At 39.7% G+C, this 12,362-nt stretch overlaps 1 protein-coding gene and 1 pseudogene across 9 annotated transcripts in view; one reads left to right on the plus strand and one right to left on the minus strand.

Annotated features, from left to right (window-relative positions):
- Positions 1 to 12,362, plus strand: part of Acaca (acetyl-CoA carboxylase alpha) — a 271,901-nt gene that overhangs the window by 82,266 nt on the left and 177,273 nt on the right. For all 9 annotated transcript variants that reach the window (XM_029483172.1, XM_029483174.1, XM_029483176.1 and 6 more), the window contains 2 exons: positions 6,309 to 6,441; positions 7,988 to 8,126. In XM_029483172.1, the coding sequence (XP_029339032.1) occupies positions 6,309 to 6,441; positions 7,988 to 8,126 (272 nt within the window). The remainder of the gene's footprint in view (positions 1 to 6,308; positions 6,442 to 7,987; positions 8,127 to 12,362) is intronic.
- On the minus strand, positions 192 to 1,923 carry LOC110306199 (annotated as a pseudogene).

The raw sequence follows: 12,362 nt of genomic DNA on the forward strand, positions 1-12,362 counted from the left end.
TCTCTTTCTCTTTCTCTTTCTCTTTCTCTTTCTCTTTCTCTTTCTCTTTCTCTTTCTCTTTCTCTTTCTCTTTCTCTTTCTCTTTCTCTTTCTCTTTCTTTCTTTCTTTCTTTCTTTCTTTCTTTCTTTCTTTCTTTCTTTCTTTCTTTCTTTCTTTCTGCCAGTCAGGCTTACACTTTATTGTCATTGTCTCAGACCTTGACTGTGTACTTGTGCAGTGGGTACAACCGCTCCTTCCGCTGCTGCTTCTTGGTCTTCAGCTTCTCTTCGTGCTTGGTGAGCCGGCAGCGGCGCATGGCTCTAGTTCTATTGGGTTGCAGGTTCAGGGGCTTGTACTTCTTACCCTTGTTGAATTTCCAGAGTTTTTCTTTTTGGGTCTGGTTAATGACAATGAGGACTCGGGCGATGGATTTTCGAATTTAGAAGTGGTGCCACCTGTCACTTTGGCAACGTGAAGCCGGGACAGTTCCACCTTCAGATCGTCCGGTTGTTTCAACAGCTCCTCCTTCTTCTTGCTGCGCTGGTCCTGAGGCTGCCTGGTTCAAGAGCATCCTTTTTTCTTTCATGTTTTTGAGGGAAAACTAAACAAAACCAAGAATCAAAGAAGTAAAAAGTAACCGAGTTTATGTATAAACCCTATATGTAATATCAAAAAGTTTTAATTATATATCTATAATTATATCAAATATATTAAGATACTATTTATTTATACACATAAAAACATACTTACATAATAAAATGTATGTGTATTAGTACTATATATATTCATATATTGAAATCTAACCACTGGAGTGTTGGATGGCAGGATCTTTTGGAGGCTATGGTGGACTTAGTGCTCTAACAAAACAAGATCATAGCAGCATATGCTCTAAATTCTTGTAAAGTAGCTATAGTTCAATTCAGTTTATTTCAAGGTCTCTTTGTACATTTGTATGGACTAAAGCAAAGGGAATATCTCATATGTTATTGATAATTGTCCTAATAGGAGGTTGCCTATCATGTCTGTAATCCTGATCTCTCCAGAAGGTCAGATAGAGAGCTTAGCTTCCGTTTGCTTAGGGCTTTAGTGTGAGTGCCCGGCTTGTAGCTCATTCTGTCTGGTGTGCAAGAGCCAGAACAATAGCTTCCGTAATTTTTAACACTATACACAAATAAAACAGCTTTAAATTTTAAATTTTAAAGGAATTTTAAAAAAAGATTTATTTATTTATTTTATGTATATGAGTACATTGGGAATTACACTCAGGACCTCTGCTTGCTCCAGTCCCACTTGCTCTGGCCCAAAGATTTATTTATTATTATATGTAAGTACACTGTAGCTGTCTTTAGACATACCAAAAGAGGGCATCAGATCTCATTACTGGTGGTTGTGAGCCACTATGTGGTTGCTGGGATTTGAACTCAGGACCTTTGGGAGAGCAGTCAGTGCTCTTAACCACTGAGCCACCTCTCCAGTCTTATCCTTTAGTAATTTAGCTGCCATTTTAGGGATTCTTTTATGTCACTCTGTCGCTTGCTTTTCTGTTTTGCCTGGATTCTTAATCTCTAATGGCTTCTTGGAGAGGTAGGTGAGAGAAACCTGCTTTCTGTTCACACTCCATCTGTTTATTTTCTCCTCCTAGCTTACTTTTGCTGTCCTCCATGCCTGAGTGCACTACTGTTTCTCTTGTGTGCTTATGTTCATTGCTTACCCTGTCTTGGACCACTGGAGAAGAGATAATTATTGAACCAAAGAAAGATGGAAGGGTCCAAATGTGAGAACATTTTCTTGTTATTCTCATACAGCTCCCTAGTCAGTTCTGCTTTCAGCCGTATCCTGCTTCTATTTGCCTCTCAAAGTTGTACTTGTTAAATTACATTATAGTCTCAAAGCAGGGTCATACCAGTTTACATGGTATACACAGTTATGGACTTCACATTCATTGTCTCTTTCTTTAAAATCACCTACTTAGTTATTGGGATGATGTTAAGATTTCTTATAATTTTTATTTTGTATGCATGTGTGTATACCTGCAAGTATATATGTACACATTTGCATGCAGATGTCCACAGAGGCCAGAAGAGGGCATTGGATTTCCTGGAACTAGAGTCATAGACATTTGTCATCCATTGTGTGGGTGCTGGGTGCAGAACCTAGGTACTCTGGAAGAGAGACAAAGTGCTTTTAATAATTGATTTATCTCACTAGCCTGAGGGTATTTTTTGTTTTTTGATTTTTTTTTTCATTTTTTGAAAATTAGGTATTTTCTTCATTTACATTTCAAATGCTATCCCAAAAGTCCCCCATACCCTCCCCAACTCCCCTACCCACCCACTCCCACTTCTTGGCCCTGGTGTTCCCCTGTACTGAGGCATATAAAGTTTGCAAGACCAAGGGGCCTCTCTTCCCAATGATGGCCAACTAGGCCATCTTCTGATACATATGCAGCTAGAGATAGGTGCTCCAGAGTACTGGGTAGTTCATATTGTTGTTCCATCTATAGGGTTGCAGATCCCTTTAGCTCCTTGGGTACTTTCTCTAGCTCCTCCATTGGGGGCCCTGTGTTCCATCCAATAGCTGACTGTGAGCATCCACTTCTGTGTTTGCTAGGCACTGGCATAGCCTCACAAGAGACAACTATATCAGGGTCCTTTCAGCAAAATCTTGCTGGCGTATGGTGTCTGCGTTTGGAGGCTGATTATGGGATGGATCCCCGGGTGCGGCAGTCTCTAGATGGTTCATCCTTTTGTCTCAGCTCCAAACTTTGTCTCTAACTCCTTTCATGGGTATTTTGTTCCCAATTCTAAGAAGGGGCAAAGTGACCACACTTTGGTCTTCGTTCTTCTTGAGTTTTATGTGTTTTGCAACTTGTATCTTGGGTATTCTAAGTTTCTGGGCTAATATCCACTTATCAGTGAGTACATATCATGTGAGTTCTCTTGTGATTGGGTTCTTTGCTTTTTTTTTTTTTTTTTCTGCAGTCAGGTTTGTTGAGATAAAAAAATTTATCCTTTAAAAGTGATAGTACTTGTAGTCTTGATACATGTACACACTTGTGTAATGATCACCTCAGTCAAGATCTACATCGTCCTCTCATGCCTTTGAGGCATTCCTCGCCAGCACACTCCTGATCTCTCAATACTGCAGATCAATTATCCGAGTTTCAGAGTGTCATTTATGTGGTGTTACTGTGCCGTTTTGGGTTGTGTTTCCCTTAAGGCTGATGCTTGTGAAATTCATCATGTTATTGATCAGTGTGATGCACTGGTGTCATAGACTTAGATCCTCAAAGAGGATGAATGCATAGGCAGTACCACTGCAGACAGATAAGGGAGGGTTTGTTTTCTTTTTCTTTCTTTTTTTTTTTTTTTTGGTTTTCTTTTTGGTTTCTGTTTTTTCAAGACAGGGTTTCTCTGTATAGCCCTGGCTGTCCTAGAACTCACTCTGTAGACCAGGCTGGCCTCAGAAATCCGCCTGCCTCTGCCTCCGCCTCCCGAGTGCTGGGATTAAAGGCGTGTGCCACCACGCCTGGCTCAAGGGTTTGTTTTCAGAACAGTATGTGTGGCATTGTTTCCAGACCTTGTTAATGTTGCCATAGATGTTTCATGGTATAGTTGGAAAACACTGAAAGCAGGCCTGGGAAACTAGAGTTCTTCTTTGTGTTTTAAACTTCCTTTGAAAACTTGGACAAGTCATTCTATTTGGAGGGCTCATTTCTTTACTCTCTTTAAAGTTCCAATCCAAGTGCAGGGTAGCTAAGCATATTATTAATAGAAAAGGGTGAAGGTTTTTGTTTTGTTTTGCTTTGTGTGTATGTTTTGTTTTATTCTTAATACTTTATTGTATATACTAGAAGGAGGCTTGAGGGGTACATATAGTAATGATCTCCAGGCTAACTGAGCTATGAGTAAGGTCTTGTTTCAAAGAGCTACTCTTAAGTCATTGAAAAGGGTAAGGAGAGAGCTTACTTTTTAGATACACCTTTTATAGATACACTGAGAGAAGAATGATTATTTCTCTTTTTTCAAATCTGTAATACTTTATAGGTTTTAGAAAAAACAATATCGTAAGATTTTGGTACCATTTCTCCAAAAGATGCAATTCCAGGGAATGAAGAAAGAAATAGTTTCACATTTACAATTGGAACCAAGAATGGAAAATATGATTGTAAAATTTGAAACAAGACAACTAAAGAATGGGCCTCTTAATCATTTTTATTTTATTTATTTTATTATTTTATTTTGAGACAGTGTCTCACTGTGAAGCCCTGGCTGACCTGCTACTTGCTATGTAGACCAGAGTGGCCCTGAACTTACAGAGATCTTACTGCTTCTGTCTCCTGAGTGCTGGGACTAAAGACTGTCACTCCCGTTCTTGACCTCAATCTTTTTATTTTCATGATGCTTTTCTTTTTCTTCTCCCAAGCCCTGTATCCCCTTACTCTTTATTTCCTTAGATTATAGGATGTTAGAATGTTAATGTCTGCTTCTCTCTTACTTCAGATATATAGAATGTTTTTGTTTGTTTTTGTTTTTTGAGACAGTCCCATTGTGTAGCCCTAGGTATTCTAGAACCCACTTTGTAGACCAGGTTGGCCTCTAAATGAGAGATACTTTTGCCTTTGCCTCCTGAATTCTGGGATTAAAGGCATGCACCACAATGCCCGGCAAGAATTATTTGATCATATAATTATAATTCCTCTTGTGATGTACTAATCTCCATGAGGCCCACTATTTATCTTAAAAAATTTAGTTTAAATTCTATTTTTTATTGTGTGCATAGTGTGTGTTTGGACGTGGATGCTACAGTGCATAGTGGAGGTCAGAGATAACTTCCTGATTCTCACCTTTCATCTTATGTGAGTCCCATAGATTGAACTCAGGCTTGCAGGGCAAGCACCTATATCCACTGAGCCATCTTGCTGGGTTAAAAATAATCTAGAGTTGGGAATAGTGGTGCATTCCTTTAATCCCAGCTCTTGGAGGCAGAGGCAGGCCAATCTTCATGAGTTCCAGGCCAGCCTGATCTATAGAACGAGTTCCAGTACAGCCAGGGCACAGAGAAACCATGTCTCAAAAACATCCCCTCCCCTCCCCCAATCAAAAAATCTATAGGAATTTTAAAACCTGCCCACGTGAAACAAAGATAGGTCCCAGGCCTTCTGTAAGCTATGTCTAGTTATGTGGCCTTGTCTCTTCAACCCTTCTCCTGCCATCTTCTCCCCACAAAACTACTCTGCTTAATTGCATCTTCATCAGATTTTCTTCTTTTCCCTTTTAAAAAAGATTAAAAAATAATGTATGTGGGGATGTTCTGATCGCATGTGTCCACACACTACATATGTGCTTTGTGCCCTCAGAGGCCGGAAGAGGATGTTGAATTCCCTGGGACTGGCATTGCAGACTGGCATTCTGAGCTGACACTTGGGAATCCAGCCTTGGGCCTCTGGAAGAGCATCCAGTGCTCTTAACCAATAAGCCGTTTTTCCAGCCACCTAAAGTTTTATTTTTAATTTGTCTGTCTGTCTGTCTGTCTGTCTGTCTGTCTGTCTGTCTGTGTACATGCAAGCGCAGATGCTCACAGGGTTCAGAAGAGGATGGCCAGTCCTCTGGATCTAGAGATATAGGCAGTTGTGAGCTGCCTGACATGGGTACTTCAAACTGAGCTGTGGTCTTCTGCAAAAGCAATATGTGTTCTTACCCACCGAGCCATTTTTGCAGTTTCATTTTCTTTTTTTTTAATAGAGTATCCCTCACTCTGTATGCTAGTTAGTGATTGGACCCAGGGCCTTGTGCTTGCTACATAAGAGCTCTGTCTATAATTGAACTAAATCTCCAGCATCTCCATCCCCTTCTTAGGTTTATTTATTTTATGTGTATGAGTGTACGTCTTTGCACCACATGTGTGCCTGGTGTCTACCGAGGTAAGTAGAGGTATGCAAACCCTTGGAACTGGATTAGCCACCATGCCGGCGGGTGCTGGGAGCAAATTCAGGTCCTCTTTTAGAGCAGCAAGTATTTCCAGCCACTTCGTCACCTCTGCAGCCCCTTATTTTCACAGTCTTGAGACAAGAATCTCACTCTTTAGCCCATATTGGCCCGGAACTTTAGGCAGTGCTGCCAAAGTTTCAGACTGCTGGGATGACAGGCCTGACCCATTATGTCCACTAAGGATGGTCTCCTTTCCTGTGAACTAGCAGCATGTAGACTCCATAAGGCCCCTGGGGAAGTGTTGTTATAGTATGGTTGTGAAAGGAAGGTTTTCAGAAGATATGGGTATCATGAAGAAATTCTATGTAAAGTTTCTTTTGGATTCTCTGTTTGTGTAGATCCAGCATGTCTGGCTTGCACCTAGTAAAACAAGGTCGAGACAGAAAGAAAATAGACTCACAACGAGATTTCACTGTGGCTTCTCCAGCAGAATTTGTTACTCGTTTTGGGGGAAATAAAGTAATTGAGAAGGTAAGTTAAACTTACTAAACCATTTCGCTTGATGTATGTGAGATTTCATGCCTAGATTTGTTGTTTCTGTTCAAAAGGATATTTAGGTTTTTAGGGACTTTACCTTTTTATGCAGGGCTATCCTTTCTGTCTCCCTAGCATGTTACTAATACATAATCTCACTGTGTACTGGTGTATTTACATATACACACATATGTAATGCACACACACACACACACACACACATTAGTGGTGTAATTTGGTCATAGTTGATAAGGAATTGAAACTCTGCTTCTAATGTTCTTTTTGAAAGATCTTGTGGGGGTTTTTGCTTGTTTTTTGGTGTGTGTGTGCGTGCGTGTGTGTGTGTGTGTGTGTGTGTGTGTGTGTGTGTGTGTCAGGGCTTCTCTGTATATCTCCGGCTGTCCTAGGACTCACTATAGATCAGGCTAGCCTTGAGTTTAAGAGACCCACCCACTTCTGCCTCCCATTTTAATCTGCTGGGATTAAAGCTTGTACCACCATCACCACCAGGAGATCTTGTGGTTTTACAGGCAGAGCTTCTTTAGCCTGGCAGGGAGGGTTTAAGGAATAATTGGTTACCTTGTATAGTGCCAGTGAGAAGATAAATGTATAGCACTGGATTTAAAGAAGCAGAGGGAGTTTCAGAAGAGAAGGCTGACAGACTTAGGGTTTACTGGCTCCTACCAGGTATTTGAGATGTTTAGAGAAAATATACCACATAGATGTCAGGTAGTTTGTAGCACTTAGGAGGTGGACATAGGGAGATCAAAGGTTTGTGGCTTATGTAATGAAACTCTTTGTGTTGTCATTTTCCCCTGCCAACCCCTTCCTCCCCACAAAGCAGTTCTGTATCATTGTAATCTAAAACTTGTCACAACTGGGGAATATCTTGGTTGAAATTATAGATTAAACTATAAGGACCAGTTTTCCTACTCCTAAAAGTATTGCTTCATCAGTGTCTTGTATTTTGTTAATAAAGGTCGATTACATACCTATTAGCCTGTGAGGTATTCAGGGATATGATTGCAAGATATACCTAAGAAGATGGAAGGCTTATTTACAGAAAACTTTTCAGGAATATTTGATTTTTTAAAATTTTTCTTGTAACTGTGAAGCTGAGCAGTTTCTTTCACTCTGAACCACTCTGGGTTCAGCACTTTGGAAAACAGCAATTGATGCCATGATCTCTTATTACAATAGAGAATAGTGTAGAACACCACGCAGTGTAAACTTCCTCCATTTCTTATTACATATACATTATGTTTCTTAGTAATAGATATCTATAATTGAATTATTTACAAATAAATAAAGTGGGTATATGATTTAATGTTTTTAGGAAATGTAGTTTGAAAGTTAATTAGTTCTAGCTAGCAGGTGTTGCAGTATTGCTTGATCTTGTAGGAGTTGTTTCTCAGCAACTTGGCCTAGCAACATTTCTTGTTTGAACAAAGGGAGATATGTAAAAATATATCCTTGTTTTTCTATCTTTGCCTTTCTTGGCTACCTTTTCTTCCATTTCCCATTTCATATCCCTACCTCCCAGGTTCTTATCGCCAACAATGGTATTGCAGCAGTGAAATGCATGCGATCTATCCGTCGGTGGTCTTATGAAATGTTTCGAAATGAACGTGCAATCCGATTTGTTGTCATGGTTACACCTGAAGACCTTAAAGCCAATGCAGGTGAGATCCTGGCTTTATGTAATGTTAGGTATAAAACATTCAGTAGACCTGTCTGTAAGTAGAAGAATGTTACCCTAGGGAGATTCCCAAACCTAAGACTGCCAGTGAAATCCTATGCAAAGATTTCTCTTTTAAAAAGCCGTCAGTAATAAAAACAAATAAACGATAAAATGTATCAGTAATACACACACAAAATTGATTATGCTGTAGCTAATTACACAGGTCCCTGTATTCTGAGGTCAGGAAGTAGAAATTTGGTACAAGTATTTGAGCTGTGAGGATGACTTTTCCAGTGTTAAGTATTTGTTAGGGTCAAATACGTTAGTGTTTCTAACTGAAAATATTTGGAAATGAATGGTGTTTCCATTATGTTTATGGAATTAGAGAGAATATTATAGAATAAAGATTCCCATTTTTTTTCCCCTATCACTGAGGGAGATATCTTGGGACCCAAATGGGTTTTCCCTACTTTTTTTTTTTTTTTTCTTTTTTGGTTTTTCGAGACAGGGTTTCTCTGTGTAGCCCTGGCTGTCCTGGAGCCCACTCTGTAGACCAGGCTGGCCTCAAACTCAGAAATCTGCCTGCCTCTGCCTCCCAAATGCTGGGATTAAAGGCGTGTACCACCACTGCCTGGCCTTTTTCAAGATTTATTTATTTATTTTATGTATGTGAGTACACTGTACAGATGGTTGTGAGCCTTAATGTGATTATTGGGAATTGAATTTTTAGGACCCTTGCTTGCTCTGGTCAACCCCGCTTGCTCCAGCCCAAAGACTTATTTATTATTATACATAAGTACACTGTAGCTGACTTCAGATACACCAGAAGAGGGCGTCAGATCTCATTACTGGTGGTTGTGAGCCACCATGTGGTTGCTGGGATTTGAACTCGGGACCTTTGGAAGAGCAGTCTGTGCTTTTACCCACTGAGCCATCTCGCCAGCCCTTTTTGGGGTTGTTGTTTTGTTTTTGAGACAGTCTCAACATGTAGCTTTGGCAAGTCTGGAACTTGCTATGTAGACCAGGCTGGTCTCAAACTCATAGACATCTACGTCTTTGTCTTAGAACTTCTGGTATTAAAGGCATGTATCATTCCATCCCACCCTCACCCCATTTTAATTGTTTGTATTTTAGTATGGGGGTATTTTGCCTGCATATATGTCTGTACTATGTGTGTGCAGGGCCCATGAAGGCCAGAAGAGGGCATCAGATCTTCTGGAAATGTTACGGTCAGTTGTTGGCTTTCTGTGGGTGCTAGCAACAGAACTTGGGTCTTCTGCAAAAACAACAACAACAAAAAGCAACAACAATAAAAACCTCAAGTACTCTTAACCTCTGCATCCTATCTCCAGTCCTTTTTACACACCTTTAATCACTATCTGAAGGTGGAAAACACAGAGATACAAAAAAAGATATCCTTTCAGGGCTTATTTTGGTTTGTAAATGTCGTCTACAGGGTGACAATATTAAGACAATTCCTAAGAAGTAAACATAAGATGTCACAAATTGCTGAAAAGCAATTGTGGGTATCTGAAATCATTTGATGGGTTCTTTACTCTCTCTCTCTCTCTGCACTACCACGTGTATACCTATAAAAGGAAGTTCATAAAGATGAAATCTCATACTAAATATAGTCTACTTTATTGGATTTCTTTTTTGCTAGTCCATTTGTACCTGGTATGCCTCTTAGTCATTTATTTAATCATTCTACAGTCATGAAGACCCATAGGAATACGATAGGATCTTGCTCCAGGAAACAAGTGCTTCACTCTAATGAGATCAATGCTATGATAGAAACTTGTCAGAGGGTTCTGTAAGAACGCAGATGAGATAGCTGATGCTTAGGAAGATGGTTAAGAAGAGACTTAAACAAAGCACTCACTCCTGGCCAAGGATAGAATAGGTCAGAGTTGTGAGCGTTATGGGAAAAGGAAGGGTACATCAGGAAGAAAAAACAGCAAATGATGGTGTGGTGTAAGCACTCGTCTGGAAATTGTGTGTGGAACTTATATATTGTTAAAAATGCAAGATACAATATAGCATCTCCCAGGAGAGCCTTGTGTTTCATCCTCAAAGGTCACATTTCATCTTTTTATATGTATGTGTCTGTTTGTATATCTGTACATACCGGACATTTAAGTTGTATATTTTAAAGTTGATGGAGCTTATAAAAATAGTGTTAATGAATCTTTCTCATCTACTTATTATCCAGTATCAGCAGTTACCATCTCAAGCAGTTACATCTTATGTGTATGGGTGTACATACTGTATATATGTCTGTATACTACTTGTATGCTTAGGAAAGAGTGTTGGATTTCTTGGAAGTGAGCTGCTTGCTATATAGGTGCTCAAAACTGAACCTACATCCTCTGGAAGAGCAACCAGTGCTCTGTAACCATTGAGCTATTTCTCTAGCCCAGTGTCTAGTTTCTGAATATGACTCTACTCTCACTCCTTTTCCTTTCCCAATTATGTTCATATTAGATACCACATATTCCATATAAATATGTGTGCATGAATATATATATGATATAGATTCTTTCTAAAAGTTTTATTTGTTTTATGTATGTGCATATTTGTGTGAGTTTATGTGCACCACGTATATGCAGGAGGTAGCAGAGGTCCAAAGAGGGAATCTGACCTCTGGAACTGCACCATGTGGCTGTAATATGCATTCTTAACCAGTGAGCCAACTAGCTAGCACCCAGGCTTTTGTTTTTGTTTTTGTTTTTTTTTAAGAAAAAGACCAAAGAAACCCACAAATTAGGTGGATGGTTCTATGAGCAACTAGGAAGAGCTGTTTGAGGAAGAACAATTATAGAATACAGGTGGAGTTTAAGATGTGTGAATTATTGCAGATATGCAGTTGTTAATTCTGCCTTCCAAAGAACAGCTAGAAAACGAAGAGGGCTAAGTGTGACGTCACATGGAAGAGTGTGAGGGATAGACTCAGGGAGGTAAGTCCATAAACAAAGTTGAGAAGTGAGTAAAGAGATAGAAGAAAAAGGGAAAAGATAAGTTCAGGGCTGAGGGTGGGTAGTTGAGTGGCAGAGTGAGGCTTGCCTAGCATCCGTGAGACCCTGGCTTTGAGTCTTAGTGCCGTGAGGTGAAAAGAGAAGTGGAAAGGCCAGATGTGTCAACAGTCAAACAAGTAAACAAGGCCAGAAGACCGGATGCCCACGTTGCAGTGCAGAAGTCACTGGGCCATTGGTAACGCTGGAGGATTGTTTCAGTGGAATACTGTAAGAGAGTATGAAGATTAATATAGAGTATTAAGGAGTGGGAGAAGTCATATAGAGCTAATATGGACCAATATTTAGGAATCTTATGGGAAGAGAAAAAGAAAGGCAGTCACAAAAGAGAACTCAATGGAGGATTTTTTTTTTATACTATTTTTAAAAAGCGAGACAATTTTGTGATTTTTCTGGGCTGACTTTGAGGTCCTGAGCTCATGTGATTCTGCTGCCCCAGCCTCTTGTGACTACAGGGGAGCACTGTATTTACCACTCTTGTCAGAATGAAACAACTTCAGGAATGTGTACAGTCTGAGGGGAAGGAGTCAAAGGGCTTTGAATCTAGGAGAGACCTTAAATACATTAGTGGCCTTGAAGAGATGGAGGAAGCACAGATGGACAAAATTACATGTATCTTCTGACTCAAAATTCCTACTTCTTGGTATTTATTCTGAGGGGGAAAAATCAGTAATGTCCTAGAATAAGTACCAAGAAGGCTAGTGGTTGGACCAAGATTATTTTTTACTCCCTGTCACATGGACGTCCCAAGCCACTGCCTGCCTCCTGTGATGCTTTATTACAGTGGAGGGACACCTCATCCCCTGTGCTGGTGCTCCTCTAGAAAGAATTGAATGAATTGAATGATGAAGAGGCTTATCAACAGTATAAATTATGGGTGACTTTTACATTTGACTCAAGTTGTTGTCTAGTAGTTTTGTTTAATGTAATTTATTAACATAATGTCACCTTTCAAAAGTATATAGTTCTGCGACTTTTGTAAATTTATATAACAGCATAATTATTTTTTAGTTTAAAACATTCTTAAAAATTTGAAAATTAAAAAAAGAAAAAAGAAAAAAATTTAAAAATTGTAAAAAATTTTTTTTAGATAAAATTGGTTGTTAACATGAAGAGTGGGGCCGGGCGTGGTGGCACACGCCTTTAATCCCAGCACTCGGGAGGCAGAGGCAGGTGGATTTCTGAGTTCGAGGCCAGCCTGGTCT

The sequence above is a fragment of the Mus caroli genome, chromosome 11 (genome assembly GCF_900094665.2).
Source record: "Mus caroli chromosome 11, CAROLI_EIJ_v1.1, whole genome shotgun sequence".
Taxonomy (NCBI): Eukaryota; Metazoa; Chordata; class Mammalia; order Rodentia; family Muridae; genus Mus; species Mus caroli.